At 41.4% G+C, this 19836-nt stretch overlaps 1 protein-coding gene across 1 annotated transcript in view; it reads left to right on the plus strand.

The window, feature by feature from the left end:
* Positions 1–12147: 12147 nt before the first annotated feature.
* The window catches only part of DCP2 (decapping mRNA 2), a 50958-nt gene continuing 43269 nt past the window's right edge, over positions 12148–19836 (plus strand). The window contains exon 1 of the mRNA XM_030326495.1: positions 12148–12322. Coding sequence (XP_030182355.1) covers positions 12270–12322 — 53 coding nt within the window. The 5' untranslated portion in view covers positions 12148–12269. The remainder of the gene's footprint in view (positions 12323–19836) is intronic.

Below are 19836 nucleotides of genomic sequence, written 5' to 3' on the forward strand. Positions count from 1 at the left end.
GAGAGAGAGAGACAGAGAGCGAGCAGCGGAGGAGGGGCAGAGAGAGAGAGAGGGAGGGAGACACAGAATTCGAAGCAGGCTTCAGGCTATCAGCACAGAGCTTGTTGTGGGACTTGAACCCACGAACTATGAGATCATGACCTAAGTCAGAGTCGGACGCTTAACCAACTGAGCCACTCAGGGGTCCTCAACAGAAACTTCTTTTAAAGAATTCAGTATAAGAGGGGCGCCTGGGTGGCGCAGTCGGTTAAGCGTCCGACTTCAGCCAGGTCACGATCTCGAGGTCTGTGAGTTCGAGCCCCGCGTCGGGCTCTGGGCTGATGGCTCAGAGCCTGGAGCCTGTTTCCGATTCTGTGTCTCCCTCTCTCTCTGCCCCTCCCCCGTTCATGCTCTGTCTCTCTCTGTCCCAAAAATAAATAAACATTGAAAAAAAAATTAAAAAAAAAAAAAAAAGAATTCAGTATAAGAGATGCTATGAGACAAACATGTTTTCCCAGTTAAGATGCTTACAAGGTCATTTAAACAACAACAACAACAAAAAAAAACCCAGCCTCCAGCATGCTTTCTCAACCATAACATTTATTCAAAGACTCAACATAGTAATTAGTGTGTTAGTTACTTAGTTTCTGAAATCATAGTAAAAAATAATCCCTTCATCCATGACAAGGAATTAATATAAAATAGTTTTTAAGAACTGTTATAGGGGAGCCTGGGTGGCGCAGTCGGTTAAGCGTCCGACTTCAGCCAGGTCACGATCTCTCAGTCTGTGAGTTCGAGCCCCGCGTCAGGCTCTGGGCTGATGGCTCGGAGCCTGGAGCCTGTTTCCGATTCTGTGTCTCCCTCTCTCTCTGCCCCTCCCCCGTTCATGCCCTGTCTCTCTCTGTCCCAAAAATAAATAAACATTGAAAAAAAAAATTAAAAAAAAAAACTGTTATAGAGATTATATTTCTGATTTTTAAACATTAAGAAATTATTTATTTGAAAAAAAGAAATATCCTGAAACAATTTTCTTTTTCCTGATTTGTTCCTCATGCAAAAGAAGGTTATTTACCAGTGGATTAAGTTTTCTCATTTGGGTCTGAGAACTTCATTCCCTGCCCCTGCCCTTTCAGCTGCCTTCTTCCATTCTGGGCAAACCTGTCAAAGCATGGAGGTTAGACATGACAGAGGAGCAGGAAGGGGAGGGCGAAAGAAAAGGAAGAGGTTCTAAAGTTCTAGAGTGTAGAATTCTTTTATATATACATTTGCATGCAATATGTTTATACTTAACATACATAGTTACATATGACATGTATTTACATTATTTATATTTATTACATTATTATACATTGTATTATATGCATTATATATGGTTATATACTATATTTTACATAGATAGACAAATAGAGCAAGTAAGCTCTGTATTAATCAGGACTCTTTAATGAGAGTAACAAAAACCCATCTAAGCTAGAATGAGTTCATCTTTTCCAACAGCAGATTTACTTTGTTTAAAAAGAGATTCACACTCATAATAGGATTTTGCATCCCATCACCTCCTCCTCCTCGGTAACCTTGGCATATATGTGGTGATAACTTACTCGTTGGCCTAGACATCAGTTAGCAAATCTTTATAGAGTGCCCATCACACAAGGACACTCTAGGCACTGGGGATTCAATGCATAACTTAGAGAAAAGATCCCTGCTTTCTTGTAACTTATACTATAGTAAGGGAGAGAGAAAAAATGGATTGAGAAAATTTCAGATTGAGGAAGCTATTTAGATGAGTGGTCTGAGAAGAATTTCTGAAGAGGTGATGTTTAAGCTGTAGAGACAGCACAAAAAGGAGGGTATTGCAGAGGGGGTGGGCAGCATTCCAGGCAGAAGGAATGGTCTGTAGAAAGAGCTTGGAGTATGTAATGGATTGCAGGGAGACTACTTGAATGTAGTGGCTCGAATGTAGTGAGAGATGAAGATGGGATGTGAAAGGAAGGTAGAGTGAGTGACGGGCAGGTGCCCCATCATGTAAAGTCTCTCAAGCCATGGCACACAAATTGGATTCTACACTGAGGGTCATGAAGATTTTCAAGTTAATGTTTTGAGATGATCACTCTTGCTGCTTGGTGGAGGATGGATTGCCACAGGGACAGGAGACATTTAGGAGCCTGTGGAAGTAGTCCAGCTGAGCTTGAGATGGCTTGGATTAAGGTGAGGAAAGCTGAGATGGAGAAGAGGGAATGGGTCTTGGAGGTAGACTGGCCAGGACTCATCAGTGGTTTGCATGTGTGCCTGTGTGAGAAAGATAGGAATTAAAGTTCACTCTTAGGTTTCTGGTTGGAGCCACTGAATGCCTAGTGGAACATGCCAATTGAAATGATTTGGGCCAGGGGCACCTGGGTGGCTCAGTCGGTTAAGTGTCTACTCTTGATTTCTACTCTTGACTTCATCTCATAATTTCAGGTCATAATTTCACGAACCATGGGATGGAGCCCTGCATTAGGCTTTGCACTGACAGTGTGGAGCCTCCTTGGGATTCTCTCTCGTAAAATAAATAAACAGTAGGGCACCTAGGTGGCTCAGTCTGTTAAGTGTCCAACTTTGGCTCAGGTCATGATCTCTCGGTTCATGAGTTTGAGCCCTACATCAGGCTCTCTGCTGACAGCACAGATCCTCTGTCTCCCTCTCTGTCTGCCCCTCCCTCTCTCTCTCTCTCTCAAAAATAAACACTTAAAAATAAATAAATAAATGAATGAATGAATAAATAAATAAATAAAAATTGTTTTTTAAAAAAATGAAAGACATGATTTGGACCAAAGTAAAAGAAAGCTTTGGCTGAAACAAAAAGACTCATAAGGGTTCGTGTAAGTTCAGAGGTAGGACAGGCTTCAGGGTTCATTGTCTGGCTCCCGGTTAGAGATCTAGGTGTGACTTTTCAGGCCTAACTGTAGGCAAACACAAAAGCTCTACTTGACAAGTCTCCCAGGGAATGGCTGCCCTCCCCACGCAGACTTGGTGGGCAGCCAGTGCACTGTAGTCTCTAGGGGGCGCTGCAGTCAGGGACTCGGGCCCCTCTGACTCCCGTGCCAGGAACATGTGCATTCCTAGCCCTGGGGCCTCCACTCCTATCTCTTTAGCTGAGGCCTTGGCGGAGGTCTTCTTTAGTCTCCTCTGCTGACGCCACCTCCTGGGGGAAGGAGGAGTACTTTCCCACTCCTAGCCCTTCCCCTCCCTCTCTGCCCACGGTCCACAAAACTGCCAGAGCCTTTTGTTCAGTGAGACCACCCCCCTGACCCTTGACCTCCACCTGACCCTTGACTCTGTTCCATGGGAGAGTGAAGCTGAAGGAGTCACTGCTTTCTCTGGTTTTAGCCATCCAGGTAAGTGATTAAAGGCTTAACTCTTTCATTTTTGGCTTGTTGATTTAATTGGCTACTCTGACACCTGACAACTCTGGCCCCCACCTGGAGCCAGGTGCTTGAACAAGCGCTCTCTCTCTTTCTCTCACTCTCTCTCTTTCTCTCTCTCTGTCTCTCTCATTCCTCCCCCACACCTACCCCCAGGCCAGGTCAGCTGAGCTCTTGACTGCTCTGCCTCGTTTTCTCTTCAGGTCTTTCAGCTTTGCCCTCCTCCTTGTGTCAGCTTTATCCTCAGGATGACGGTCACCAGCTAGACCCAAGACCTGACCTGTACCGCTCACCCGCCTGTACCCACCAACCTTCGTTCCACATTTTTCCTTAAGTTCTTCTTTCCAGCTTATCTCTTAACACAGGCAAAAGACCTGAGGGCATAGCATCCCTGAAAGAAACTAAAGCCACCTTTCAAACAATGACTGCCTGCAAGAAGAGTGCCGCTGGCCCAGGCCACCCAGACCAACTGGAACGTAACCCCCACTCACAGGTGCGCAGATGGACCTTGGAGACACTGACAGTTACCTTTCTCTCATTATTATACTAAAATCTCCACCCAAGGAGAAGCACAAGCCTCATTGTCATAACCTGCAATGTATGTATAGATAGGCATGTTTCCTTAGGGTGTGTGTAGGACGCCCACCTCTACATATGGTGACAAGGCTCCCCTTCCTAACTATTCATCCTAACCTTAAATAAAAGGAGCCCATTCAGACTTGCTCCAGGAGTCATGGCTTTGGAAGTTATTCCCATGATCTCCTTACTTGCCGCAAATATAGTTTACTCTGTGTGACAACTCCATCTGGTGTAGTTTCTATGACTCACCAACGAGTGAACTCACATGGGTTTTGGTACAGTTCCACATATCATATCCTGACTCGATGACGTTTCATTAAAAAAGAGAGACTTTTACATCTTAAGGATGTAAGCAGGAGTCCTAAGATTCACAGAATGGTTGCTAACAAGGGATGTAATCTGATGATTCACTGAGGCCAACCAGAGCCCAATCCTGGACCCAAGAGTGCGCTGGTTTTCTGCACAGCCACGCATGCTCCATGTGAAACTGAGGACTGCATGTCTGAATCATGATTCTGTTCAGAAAGATTAAGAGGTGAATTCAAACACAGACTGATACATAATTTGCCATGTGCCCCTCATGAAAATATGGACTTCCTTATTCAAAAGGCGGGAAAAAAAGTGTCACTGAAAGTACTAAATTATAAAACCTTTTCCTTTTCTCCATGGTCTTTCAATTTGCCATGGTGTTTTTATTTGATATTCATTGTCATCCTAAGTAAAGGACAACTAAAATTTTAAATTGTTACAATATCACCATTCATCTTTATATTGTGCGTTGCCAACATTAAATGCAGATATAAGAACATTTAACTCACATAGAATCACCAAAATTATACAACTCACATTTCATAGCTGGTACATGCATGATGTATTTTATTCTTACAAAAATGGTGGAAACATTGCACAAAATTAACCCGTCTGTGTTCCTGTCACTTCTTGCTGTGCACACATTCTACCGTACTCTCTACATTTGGCTTATGATGAATGAGGTGAAAGGAACTAGAGAAAAGTGTCTTTCACTTTCCTTCAGTGTCACCATTTTTAGCATAAGTGGTTGGTTAATATAGGGAATTAATAGGAAAGTAACCTGACAGGGTTCCTTGGTTCTTTGTGTTTCTGAGACTGCCACTGTCTTCTTTTTGCATCTGAAGCAAGTTCTGATTTATAGGAAGATCTCAGGGCTCACAGTGATCCCACTTACTCAGTTTAACGTAGTTACCTTGTCTCACTTTCAATCCGGTTGAACTTCCATGAATCACGGGCTCACGGAAATTTTGTTCTCATGGGATATTTAAAATGCTATATGCAATTGGGGCAGCAAAGAGTGAGTACACACACATTATTACATGTATCTCCTCTGCTTAAGTGCACGCTCCTTTGTCTTACCAATTTCATTCACAGAACACAACTTCAAAAATGAGATCAGTGAGAATTTTAAGATGGTGGGCACCTGGGAGGCTCAGTCGGTTGAGTATCTGACTTAGGCTCAGGTCATGATCTCCCAGTTCATGAGTTCCAGCCCTGCATGGAGCTTGCTGCTGTCAGTGCACAGCCCACTTCGGATCCTCTGTCCCCTTCTCCCTGCCCCTCCCCCCACTCACTCTCTTTCTCAAAAATAAATAAACATTAAAAAAATTAAAGATGGTGACGGGAGAGCATTAAAGCAAGCATGGGGCTTTTCTGGGTACAGGGCCTTGTGTGTCACACACACACAGGCCACACACACACCAAGAAGCAGGCCTTGGTGAATGAGTGCTGGGTAAACAAGCAAGAATGTCCACTACAAGACACATTTACTGAAATGAGAAAGATTGACTATGGAGAATAGTTTGTGTTTAAAAAGTCAAGATCCTTTATATACATAGCAAACGTTTATTTCTTGCTTGGGCAGACTCTGAAGCAGATGTTCTGCTGTAGCTCCTCTCCAGGTCAAAAATTTAGAAACCTGTACTCCTCCCACAGTTTCAAGGGTCTTGTGCTTCCCGGTGGGAAGAGAAGGAAAGAGAGAATGTAAAAATTATATGGGACATTGCAGGAATTGTGCTTAGAAGTTGGATGTATCACTTTTATCTTCATTTCATTGGCTAGAACTCAGTTATCTGCTTCCACCTAAATGTGAGGGGGCCTGTGAATCCCAGAAGAGGAAATGGGATTGCTCAGCATCTAGTAAGACTCCGATAGAGATCAATGAAGGTTTTGTTTTTTTGTTAGACGTGACTAAAGCATTTTATATGCTATGGGAAATGATCCAGCGTTAGTGGGGCTGACAGAAAGGGCAAATATGTGTTGTTCTGTAAATGCTGACTTGAATCATAAGATATTTGTTGGTCGAAGGGTACACACTTTGTTATGAGACGCATAAATTCTAGAGACCTACTGTACAGCATGCTGACTAGAGCTAATAATGTTGTAATGTGTACTTGAAATTTGCTCAGAGTACATCCTAAGTGTTCTTACCACACACACAGAAAAGGTAAGTATGTGAGAGGATGGATGTTCATTAGGTTGATTGTGGTAATCATTACATAATATCAAAACATTATGTTATATCTGTTATGGTCTGAATGTTTGTGTCCCCCCCCCCCCGACCCATAAGTTCAACTCCTAGTGCCCAGTGTGATAGTATTAGGAGGTGAGGGCTTTGTGAAATGCTTAAGTCATGAATGTAGAGCCCTCGTGAATGGAATTAGTGCCCTTATTAAAGAGAGCCCGGAAGGCTAGCTTGCCCCTTCCCACCATGCAAGGTTACAACCAGAAAGCACAGTCTATAAACCAGGAAATAGGTTCTCACCAGACACCAAATCTGCTAGTGCCATGATCTCGAACTTCCCAGCCTCCAGAATTATGAGAAATAAATGTGTGTTGTTTATCAGCCACGCAATTGATGGCATTTTTGTCATAGTAGCCTGAATGGACTAGGACAACACCTTAAATATGTACAATTTTTATTTGTCAATCACACCTCAATATAGCTGGAAAATAAATTTAAAAAAAAACTTTGAAGGGATGTGAAAAGGCTTTGACAGACTTAATTTAATCTCATTTAATTAATTAATTTTTAATTTAATTTTTTATTTTTAAAATTTACATCCAAATTAGTTAACATATAGTGCAACAATGATTTCAGGAGTAGATTCCTTAGTGCCCCTTACCCATTTAGCCCATCTCCCCTTCCACAACCCCTCCAGTAACCCTCAGTTTGTTCTCCATGAGTCTCTGCTGTTTTGTCCCCCTCCCTGTTTTTATATTATTTTTGTTTCCCTTCCCTTATGTTCATCTGTTTTGTCTCTTAAAGTCCTCATATGAGTGACGTCATATGATTTTTGTCTTTCTCTGACTAATTTCACTTAGCATAATACTCTCCAGTTCCATCCACGTAGTTGCAAATGGCAAGATTTCATTCTTTTTGATTGCTGAGTAGTACTCCATTGTATGTATGTGTGTGTGTATATATATATATATATATATATATATATATATACCACTTCTTCTTTATCCATTCATCCATTGATGGACATTTGGGCTCTTTCCATACTTTGGCTATTGTTGATAGTGCTGCTATAAACATGGGAGTGCATATGTCCCTTCAAAACAGCACACCTGTATCCCATGGATAAATGCCTAGTAGTGTAATTAGGGTAGTTTTATTTTTAGTTTTTTGAGGAACCTCCATACTGTTTTCCAGAGTGGCTGCACCAGCGTGCATTCCCAACTTAATCTCATTTAATTTAAAAGAAGGTCAGTAAGCATATTACATATTTTTTAAAAGAATTTGATGACAACTTGTTTTGTTGTAAGGATTATTGCATTTAAAAAATATTATACTATAACATGCTGCAGAGACATTAATAGTAATTATTATTGTGTCATTCTCCCTAAAGCAGAATTCCTGAGTTCAGAAGAACTGAATTCTAGTCCTGGCTCCATTTCATACTGTCATTTAATCATTTAATCTCTATAAGCCTCATTAATCTCTTTGCCTATCCCATGTAGTTAGAAAGACTAAATGAGATAGCATATTTTAAAACAGTAAAGGTTTTGATTGGCTCAATTATTTTAAAATTGTATCAGTATTATAACATAAGAACCCCAGCATCTCCCTTTGTCTTAATTCCAAACTCCACTTTACCTGCCTTTCTCAAGCGACAGGCTGCTGGGCCTGTGGATGGTTGGGTTTGAATGAGGCCTTGAATTCTTTGGAAGTCACGGCTCAGGGGACTGCCATAAGGGCTGCTCTGCTGTGCACCCGTCCGGCTCCTAGATGTGTGTGTGGGTGAGGAAGCAGGGGTGGGATGGTGAATGGACAGGAAAGTAGCTCGGAAGATGCCCCCAGACATCTGTGGAATTCTCAGTGGGGAGATTGGCTTAGCACTATTTGGAAGTTTGGGGACTTGCAAGCCCCTCAGAGCTTAAAAAAAATAGAGTTGCATATCTGCCCCTGAGCTGAGACTTCAAAGAAATAAGTGCCCAGTAGCCTGCTTCTTTGGATCTTTAACATTGGCCCCTGGGGAAAAAACATCACTTGGTCTTCCACTATTGCTTCACTGCCATCATTTAGTGTAGTCTAAAAACCAGACTTGAGCTTCAAATGACACCTAAGAAAAACAGCCACTAAGATACCCCCTACATAGAAAAGAAGTTCAGTTAGGACATATAGAATGCATATCCAGCAAAATAGAACTATTGAAAAAGCTCCCCCTTCCCCTTAGCAATCCATTACACCATGCTGCCTGGACTTCCATCAGCTATCATCTGCATTTTTGCCGGAGGGCTTTTTCTGGCCACCAGAGGCTGCCTTGCTGTGCATGTGGCAGGCTGGCGTACAGGCTCCAGGAGCATGCCTTAACCAAGGACTGACGAAAGTTAGTATATAAATATCCCATCTTCCTCATCCCTTGGGTAGGATAACTCCGCAGCATGTGTTTTACCCTGGCCTCCAGAATTCTCCAGCGGGATCAGCTCCAGTTACACACAGGGCTAACTTCCTTGATAATCCATTTTTTTGGCTTTCTTTGCTTCCTGACTCACTTTCCTACTCTACTACCATTCTTTCCTGGATCACCTCCCACATAAACTACTTGCACTCAAATCCTTGTCCCGGGGTCTGCTTCTTAGGAAACCCAAACTAAGACGTGTAGTGTGCCAAGGGGGTTGAATAAAGCAAATAGAATACTTCTGTCTGTGCTCCCCTATTTGACTCCCAGAACACTTTCAGCTTGGTCTGGAAGGATTTTCTCTTTAGAGAATTTGATCAGCTGGAAAGAATGACCTCCAGATGCTGATGCCATGTGCTCCCAGCTAACAGCCCAGCCAGATCACCCCACGGTGAAGCTCTCAGGAAACAAGTTCCATCTACATTATAGCACTTAACTCTGGTTTTTTAGTTACGTATGCTTAAGTATGAGTGAATAGTTGAGGACCACCAGGAAACTTCCAATATGATAGATGGAGACCAAATTAATAGCAAAAAGCAGCTGAGAGGAATAAGAGGCTATTCAGGAAGAAGAAAACTTTAAAAATGTACTGTTAGAGGCACTTGGGTGGCTCAGTTGGTTAAGCGTCTGATTTTGGCTCAGGTCATGATCTCATGGTTCCTGGGTCTGAGCCCTGCGTCCGCCTCTGTTCTGCCAGCTCAGAGCCTGGGGCCTGATTTGGATTCTGTGTCTCCCTCTCTCTCTGCCCCTCCCCCACTCGCACTCTGTCTCAAAAATAATCATTAAAAAAAAATTTAAAAATGTATTGTTAGTATCCTCATAGGGATAAGAAATCGATAAATCAGGCTATGACACCATAATGAAGAGACAGTTGAAGAACAAAAGAGAACTATAGAAAAGTAAAAGTGGTATAGGCCACTGGAAGATAAATTTGAGTTCTCCAATAAGGAGCAAAAAGACAGATGGAAAACAGCAGAGTAAAATAGGTGGTAACAGGGCTCTTAAGTCAAGTTTGTGGCCTTGGGTATATATCAGAAGCTGAGTAGGAGAGCTATTAGAAGATAATAGTGTTGGAACAAAAGAAAATTAAACGTGGGCAGTTGTGCAGGCCAAGAATGGAGGCAGAGGTACTGGTTAGGTAGTTCTTGCACTAGTGAGGAGAAATAATGGGCATCTGATATAAAGAGTGGGCATTTGGACAGAAATTAAGAAAAAGATAAGAGATTAAATGGTAGAACTGATGGGGTTTTGGGGTGACGGTGTGGTTCAGAGCTGATGGCCAGGAAAGAATTCTTGAAGATGTCCTTCGTGCAAAAAGGTGATTTCATTAAAGCATGGGGACAGGACCCATGGGCAGAAAGAGCTGCACTGGGGTTGTGAAGAGTGACTGGTAATATATCTTCAGGTTAGGAGGGGGTTAGGGACAGAATAAGTTTCTAAGGAATTTTGGAAGTAAGGTTTGTTTCCAGGACTTTGAGGAGCTAGCTCTTGTTAGAAAAACATCATTTATTACTGTTTAGTAAAACATCAGTCATGAGACCCTTCAGATGTATATCAGGGGGCCATAAGCCTGGAGCATGATTGCCAGCATATATCTTGCGGGGGGGGGGGGAATGGGGGTAGAGATAAAGGAAGTTTCCAAAGGAATTTTTATGTGTTTAAGGAGACTCACAGGATCCTCAAGGGGTTAGGACAATGTTAAGCCAAGATTCCCTTTCGGCCCTAGCAAAGTATCATCATTGAGGCAGCTGAGCTCCTCAAGGAAGGTCACTCTGCCTGTTTCAAGGACTTGTCAATGGGCTGTAGGCAGTAAGGGAATTTAATTTTTCATTTGCCCTTGTTTCCCACATCGCCATGGTAAGCACTTAAACCCCCCTACATCTTTTCTTAAATTATTTATTTATTTATTTTGAGAGAGCACGACGGGGAGGGGCAGAGAGAGAGGGAGACAAGGAATCTGAAGCAGGCTCCAGGCTCTGAGCTGTCAGCACAGGGCCCAACACAGGGCTTGAACTTACAAACCCAGAGATCATGACCTGAGCCGAAGTCGGATGCTTGAGTGACTGAACTGCCCAGGCATCCCAAAGCCCCTTACATCTTGATGAGGGTGATATTAGGGCTCCAGGAAACAGAATCTATAGGTTTCTGGAGATTAGGCTATGAATAAGATTGCCTTTTTCTTGGAGTTTACTAAGTTATCTGTAAACTTAAGGAGACTCCTGTCCTGCATGACTGTGATCTCTACCAGTCAGCCATTTGCTTTCTTTCCTTTTCCCTGTTCTTGGGCAGGCAGGAGTGTCTGAGGAATATCACACATATCCCACCTCCAGGGTTGGGGGGTGCTCTGCTGTTAGCCTGACTTGGCCCTCAGCTTGCCCCATGCTCCCTCATCAGAATGAATTAAAGTTGTGACTGAGGGGTGCGTTTGTGTGGCTGTGAGTCTGATGTAAAAGGAGGAAGTTAAAGAATGATGAATCTAGATTTTTTTCTGCAAGATCCTAAATGGATTGGGCTCTATTAAGTAAGATGAGGAATCAGTGAGGGCTAGTAGATTGGAGTATGTGTAGGAGGTAGAATGAAGATTCCCAAGTTCAGGTTCAATCAATATTTTCTCAGATCTCACTAGGTGTCAGATAGTAGGATAAAGTTCTGTCTGGGTCCTTTGAGGAAAGGCAGAGGTAAGCCACCACACACACACACAAAAGACAACCGGTGTTTGTAGTTAAGAGGCACAGCCCTTGGCCTGGAGGCGATGGGACGACAATGAGTGTGCAGGATACTTGGTGACAGGAATTCCAAGTGCACACTTGCGCAGGATGCGCCGCCGGCGTCTGCCCTGAAGAGGTACGAGCGCCTGCTTGGTCACCAAGAGGACATTTACACCACGCCAAACCCTAGAATGTAGTCTCCGAGTCTACCAGCAAGACCTGAATACTCTGGACTTTCTGTAGTGCAAAGAAGGCATGGTGCGCATGCGCGTAGCCACCCCAGGGCTCAATCACAGGCGGCGGGAAGTTGGTTTTCTGAGTAGCAACTGAGCAGCTTGAAGACGGATTGGAGACGACAGACCAATAAACAAACATTTCATTGGCTTAGCTTCTCAGCCTCCCAATTCTACAGCTTCCCATTGGACATTTCAAGCAGAGCAGGGGCGTGATTCCCGGGGCTCCGCCCCGCGCTCTGGCCCAGGCTCGGGGTTCTGGGCTGAGGGAGCGGGACGGAAGTGAGCGGGTCCCGCCCCTTCCCCCTCTCTTTGCTGGAGCCGCTGCCGCCGCCGCTGCCCGCTTTCCGGCGAGCCGGAGTCTCCGTGCCGTACCCTTGGTCCCCGGCCGCGCGGAGCCGGGATGCACTGCTCCTGCTGTGGGTTCTCATCATGGAGACCAAACGGGTGGAGATTCCCGGCAGCGTCCTGGACGATCTCTGCAGGTACCACGTCGCCCCTTACTGCCACGGCCCCCAGAGTCCCCTCCTCGTTTTCTGTCACGTTGGTCGACCCCGGAGGCCTCCGCGCCCCCTCCCCCCCGGCCGCATCCTGGTTCTCGCTTTCCGGTCCCGCCGCTGCTCGCTTTCCCGGGTCGACCCTTCTCTCCCACGACACCACCCGGTCTTTCACCCGCAGCCTCCCGGTTTCTCACGGCCCCTCCGTCCTTCTTGCGGAGCACCGGAATTTCCTCATTTTCTTAGTTCCTAACTCTTTTGCTTTCCTGAAAGTGAAGCCGTTGCGCCAAAGTCTGGGTCTTGAGCGTTTTTCGGCTGCCTCTTCCCCCTCCCATTGTTTTTTTCTGCCGTTGACTTTTATAGAACCGCTCCCCCCGACCCCCTCCGTCTTATTCCTCAATTCTGTCGAAAGACCCCAAAGTTTTGAATCTTCGTCCCACGCCCCCGGACCTACGCAGGGAGCAGTTTCAAACTTACCCTTTCGCTCGTGTGTTCTTCCACGTCCCTGGCATTTTCTAAATTGCTCTAAAGAATTACTCCCTTGTTTATCCCCAAACTTACCGTTGGAAGGGGGAAAAAGTCTAGAGTTGCTTTTCTTTTCATTCTTCAATTTTCCTTGAAGGAGATTCTCAGCTGCAGGATTTTAACTCGTATACTTTTACAAGAGAAATTTTTTTGCATTCTTCCTGTTGTTAGCTATAATTTCAGATAGCGAAAATTGTAAAATGGACTTAAAATATTTTCTTTTCCCGAAGTAAAATTTTTCGTACAGTAACACCCTGGGTTGTCGCCGGCTAAGTGGATTGTGAGATAACTTAAATTACAAGTGAGTAAAAGACTCTGATAAAAAACAAAACAAAACATCTTTTCAAGTGTGTTTACTGTATTTATGTCTAGAATTCTGACTTTTTTTTTAAATTTTTTTTTCAACGTTTATTTATTTTTGGGACAGAGAAAGACAGAGCATGAACGGCGGAGGGGCAGAGAGAGAGGGAGACACAGAATCGGAAACAGGCTCCAGGCTCTGAGCCATCAGCCCAGAGCCTGACGCGGGGCTGGAACTCCCGGACCGCGAGATCGTGACCTGGCTGAAGTCGGACGCTTAACCGACTGCGCCACCCAGGCGCCCCTAGAATTCTGACTTTTAATAGTTGTGTCACATTCACGCTTTTTTTCCTTCTTCTTCTTCTTCTTCTTTTTTTTTTTTTTTTTAATGGGAAAGAAAGAACACACTTGTGGAGGTACTGTTGTGTGCCAGGCACTGGGTGCTCCTTTCTCATCTATCATTTTATTTAATCCTGGAAACAACTCTGGTAGGTGCAGTTCTTTACATTTTCATCTGACAAACAGACTTGGTTTGTAATCTACACAAGGTCACGTTTCTTGTAATTAAGAAAATCAGGATTTGAAACCTAGATCTTTTTCTCTACAATCAATGCCTGTACTGTTTCTCCTATGCCAGGTAGGCCTTACAGAAAATCAAGTCTAACATTTTAAACCTCACAAAACTACGCGTAGATAAGTAAATAGACTAATTTTGCAACTAATAAGAATGTCACTGTACTTCTTTGGTGATGGTATGATTATAATTTTTGGAATATGATCGCTTCAAATGAACCACTTAAAATGTGCTTATTTTCTATGATCCCAAATTTCATAAGAAAAAAAGAGATTTGAGGGGCGCCTGGGTGGCTCAGGTCATGATCTCTTGGTTCATGGATTCGAGCCCCATGTCAGGCTCCGTGCTGACAGCTCAGAGCCTGGAGCCTGCTTCGGATTCTCTGTTTCCCTCTCTCCCTTCTTCCCCCACTCATGGTCTCTCTCTCAAAAATAGACAGACATTAAAAAAATTAAAAATATTTGACGTATATGTGTGTGGATAAATGGATGAACATGTACAAGAAGTGAGAGTATGATTTTTCTTGTTGTTTCCAAGATTTTTTAAAAGGATGTGTGTTTTCTAGTTAGAAAAAATAGTAAAATGAGTATGTATTTGAAAAGGTGAGCAAGAATTATGTAGGGTTAATAGGGATACACATTAAAGAAAAAGATGGGTAATCTTATACATTTTAATAAAGTAATCTTTCTACTAGTATGGGTTTATTTTGGATACTACGGAGGATTAAATATAATAACAAATAATTGTTGTGTCTTGTAAACAATACGTTAAACATCTGATGAATGTTAAAGATTCTTACTAGGTTTTCCAGTGAGTGTATTTAAGCAATTTTATACAGATTTTTTTTGGAATAGAGTAACTTTTTTTTTCTTCAAGAAATGAGAGTAACTTTTTTGCAATTACTGTGTTTTGGTTATATAAATGAGGATTGTATGTTTAAAAACTAGGGCTAACTACCTGACAAACTAATAAACCAAATAACCATTTCTTAAAACTCTTGAGTTTTAATGACATTTTAATGTTAATATTTTAATGTTTTTGTTGATTAAAGATGTTTAATGTTAACAATTCAGGTTTTTTTGATTTGGGGCTTTTTTAGAGACAAATTTATACTTAGAATTTATGTTTAATTTCTTTAAACATAAAGCTTAAGTGGAAAAAGGTTAATTTTTCTGACTCCTTTGCTGTTTTAAGTACATCTTGATTTATGAGTTTGGTCTTGACCTTTTTTGTTTTTACTCCCTTTTATGTTTTCCCCAATTATAGTGTTTAGTATTGTATTTAAGAGGTTTTGTTTGTTTTGTGTTGTCAATTTTTGATAAGTTACATATTCTTGCAAATCTTGCCTACTTCAGTCATTGACCATATATTAGTAACTTTTGGAGAAATGTATAGATTGATTTTGATGTGAAAAATTAGAGCAGGAGACTTACATTTTCAAGATATGACTTTGTAACCATTAGGCTGCTTATAACCTAGGACATGGAATGTTACTTTTGCAGTGATTTCATATGCAACATTTCATTTACTGGGATACTGTGCAGCCATTAGAAATTCCTAAGGTAAACAGTAAGCTGAGGGAGAATATTTGTATCTTGAAATGATGTATGCAGTATACTATTGAGCATAACACTTAGTCATTTGATATCTTTTTTTAAAAGAAATGTTTTAATGTCTTATGTATATTTGTGTGTGTGTGTGTGTGTGTGTGTGCGCGCGCACACACACACAAGAAGTCTGGGAAAATCAATCAAACTGATAACACTGGTTATTTCTAGGTAGAATGAAATTAGAAGAGAGGAAGGAAAGACTGTTGTCTAAGTGTTCTAGCGAACATTCTAGTAAACGTGTATGTAAAAAGTAGATCTGCCCCATTTTGTGGTGACATTTGCCTCTTGCACCATTAAAAGTGCATTTGACATTAAGAGTCAAAGAATTTTTCAATACCATTTAAATTAGCTTACTAAAGGCTTGAAGAGCATGTTTTTCAAGTAAAAACAAATCTACAGCTTAAGTTGTTTCTGTTTTAAAGAAATGCTTGGAGTTTTTTTTTAGAGCCCCTTTAAGAATTAAATGGTGAGGCCACTCCAGTGTTAAAAGGAGAAAGGTATTTTCTGGCAACTAATGTTGCTGCTATTTTGGTGATTGTGTAAGCTAATCAAATACTTCATGCTCATCTTCAGCTTGCCATTTTAGTGTTCAATTCTACTGCAACAGTTTTGTACTAATTGTAGTTCTGCTGATGTTCCATTTGTAGGAAAATTGAAAAGATGACATTTTGTGAGGTCCCATAATTACTGTGGAAAGCATTTTATTTCAGCTTTTACTATATATTGTAGTATACTGTATACTAGGTATATATAACATATTTTTATTTTATTTTTATTTTACTTTATTATTTTTTTAGTAATCTCTACATCCACATGCAGAACTCATGACCCCAAGATCAAGAGTCACATGCTCCTCCCACTGACCCAGCCAGGTGCCCCTGCACACACTTTTAAATCTTTAAAACAGGAAAACCATGTACAGGATGAAATTATGAAAGTGTAATTTTCATGTATTAAAGTTTCCTTTGTCTTACAAAGTTTCTTTTTAAGAAAAAAATTTATTTTGAGAGAGAGAACCAGTTGGGGAGAGAGGCAGAGAGAGGGAGAGAGAGAATCCCAAGCAGGCATTGTACTGTCAGCATGCGACCGATGTGGGACTCAAGCCTACAAACCATGAGATCGTGACCTGAGCAGGATTGAGAGTTGGACGCTTAACCCACTGAGCCACCCAGGTGCCCCTAAAGTTTCTTAAAGAAGTTAGCTTTTAGCTATTAAAAAGATGTGCTCATGAGTAAGGTTAAAAAAAAATCGAAGAATACAGGTGAAGTTATGAAAGAAATGCAACAGCCTCCTTCCCGGCCCCTTTTTATCTCACTCCTGCTCCCTGGGTTTTTACCTGTTTTGTGGTAAATTCTTCTGATAGATACTTCAGTATTTTAAAATATACTTGCACCAGTTTGTTTTATCAACATCGTATGTTAAATTGAGGATTTAGTGCACCTTGGTAGATATTAGGTGATAAGGGTTGAGAGCATCACACAATATTTACATTCCATTTTGTAACCTTGCGAGGGCTGTTACACGTTTTACTGTTGGTTGATTGCAAAAGCTGAACAAGAATAATAGCATTTGTTATATGGAATTGCTATGTACGTATTTTTCACAGTAGAGGCAGGTTTACAATGGCTAGGATTTTGTTTTTTTCCCTCTAGCCATAGTCAGGATCCTTTTGTAAGGGTGTTGAAAGGGAATGCCAGAATGAATTCTCCTTTCTTACATCCTACTAATTGGTCAAAATGCTGCCTTTTACAGTTTTGTCTTTTGGAGAAAGAAGCATGTGCTTTCTTCATAATTCTCTCATTTCTGGCTATTCCTTATTTATTTGTTTATTTAAGATTTTATTTTTGAGTAATCTCTACACCCAATTTATAAATGGGTCTTGAATTTATAATCCCTAGATCAGGAGTCACATGCTGCACTGACTGAACCAGGCAGGTACCCTTCTGGCATTTCTTGAAGTCCTTCTTTTTTCTTTTTGATTGTCTTTTTATTCTCCTTTCGGCTTTTTGCTTCATACTTGGATTATGATTCTCTTGTACATTTTCCTTTCTTCCCCAGCACAACCAGAATAGTTTCCTCCTCTCCATTCTTGTCTGCTCCTTTATTATAGCCTCGGTCTTACCCTCAGTCATACTGTCTATTCTACAAAATTCTTTTTTCCTGGAGAGTGCCCTCTTGGAGACCTCCACCCTTCTAGCCCAATCTAAACTGGTTGTTCCCTAGATTTGCCAAACTACTGGCCTACTAGAATTCCTTTCAAAGCTCTCCCAGGTTGCATTTATTATCTCTTAAATTGCATGTTTTATACTTTCTTGGTTTTCATTATTTTGCTGGTGCACGTTGAAAAGTAATTTCCTTTGAGAGGATCATTAGGAAGTAAACTTCTGAGTCCTTATAGGACTAAAATGCCTGTTTCTCTTCTCACACGTATTCTCCCAGGTGGTCCGGGGTCCACACTTGGAGTACCTAGGTTGTAGGAGATAACTTGAATTTCCGGGCCTTTTTTTTGTTTTGTTTTAAAGTAGGCTTCACACCCAGGGTGGAGCCCAATGCGTGGCCTGAACTCATGACCTTGAGATTGAGACCTGAGCTAAGGTCAAGAGTCTGACCCTTAACTGACTGAGCCACTTACGTGCCTCCAGGGCCAGTTTTTTAATACATGTTTTTCTTTGTCATGCGCCAGATTTTCCTTAGATGTTGGCTGATTTTTGTTGCTGTTTCATATTTAAGATGAGGGTATATAGGAGCTTATTTATTGACAGGCTTCTCTTTTATGTGAGTAGATAGGGTGCTAGCTCTTACATTGGGGATCGTTAAACCAGTGTGTGGGAGTTTTGCTTTGGGGTGCCATCACCCAAACCTATCTGCTAAAGTTAGGAAAGAGCCTTGGGTATTCTTCCCCCTTCCCCCGCTCTTTTGTAGGAGAAACTCCTGACTCCTTTAAAGGAGTGAAAGAAGAGTAGACATTCTTCTATTACATAAGTAGACCTTGCTGTTCCCTTCTCCCTTTTTAAAAATTGAAGTATATGACATAAGGTTACATTAATTTCAAATGTACAACGTAAGTGATTTGGCAGCTCTGTTATGCTATGCTCCCAAGTCTAGCCGCCATCTGTCACCATACAGTGCTATTAAAATACCATTGACCATATTTCCTCTGCCATACCTTTTGTCTCTGTGATTGACTCTTTCTAAATTGGAGGCGTGTATCTCCCTCTCCTTTCACCCATTTTGCCCATCCCTGTAATCCCCTCTCCTCTGACAAGCATCAGTTTATTCTCTGTATTTATGGGTCTGTTTCTGTTTTGTTGGCTCATTTGTTTTGTTTGTTTGTTTTTAGATACCAGACATGAGTGAAATCATTTGGTATGTGTCTTTCTCTCACTTACTTCACTTGGTGTAATACTCTCTAGGTGCATCCATGTTTTCTCAAATGGCAAGTTCTCATTCTTTTTTACGACTCAGTGATACTCCACTGTGTATATATGCATATATATGTATCTATATCTATCTATCTATCTATGTATGTATCTTTATCCAATCATTTATTGATGGACACTTAGGTTGCTTCTGTATCTTGGCTATTGTAAATAATGCTGCAGTAAACATAGGGGTGCGTATATCTTCTTGAATTAGTGTTTTTGTTTTCTTTCGGTTAATACCCAGTAGTGGAATTAACAGATCACATCGTATTTCTGTTTTTTAATTTTTTGAGAACTCTTGATATTGTTTTCCACAGTGGCTGCACCAATGTAAATTCTCACCAACAATCACGTGGGTTTCTTTTTCTCCTTGCCAACAGTTGTTATTTCTTATCCTTTGGTTGTGGCCATTGTGAGATCTCATACTATCTCAGGTATGAGATGATATCTCATGGTTTTGATTTGCATTTCCCTGGTAATTAGTGATGTTGAGCATCTTTTCATGTGTCTCTTTGCCATCTGTATGTCTATGGAAAAATGCCTATTCAAGTCCTCTGCTGTTTTTAATTGGATTATTTGTTTTTTGATGTTGTGTAAGTTCTTTATATATTTTGGCTATTAACCCTTTATTGGATATATCATTTGGGAATATCTTCTTCCATTTAATAGGTTGCATTGTTGTTTTGTTGATGGTTTCCTTTGCTGTACTAAAGCTTTTTATTTTGGTGTAGTCCCAATGGTTTATTTTTTGCTTCTGTTTTCTTTCCTGAACAGACATACCCAGAAAAATGTTGCTAAGTTGGATGTCAAAGAAATTACTGCTTATGTTTTCTTCCGGGAGTTTTATGGTTTCATGTTTTACATTTAGATCTTTAGTCCATTTTGAGTTTATTTATGCGTGTGGTGTTAGAAAGTGGTCCAGTTTCATTCTTTTGCAGTTGGATGTCCAGTTTTACCTGCACCATTTATTGAAGAGACGATCTTTTCCCCGTATGTGTTCTTGGATCCTTTGTTGTAGACTAATTGGCCACAGAAATGTGGGTTTGTTTCTGGGCTCTCTGTTCCATTGAT

This window comes from Lynx canadensis, chromosome A1, assembly GCF_007474595.2.
Source record: "Lynx canadensis isolate LIC74 chromosome A1, mLynCan4.pri.v2, whole genome shotgun sequence".
Classification (NCBI taxonomy): domain Eukaryota; kingdom Metazoa; phylum Chordata; class Mammalia; order Carnivora; family Felidae; genus Lynx; species Lynx canadensis.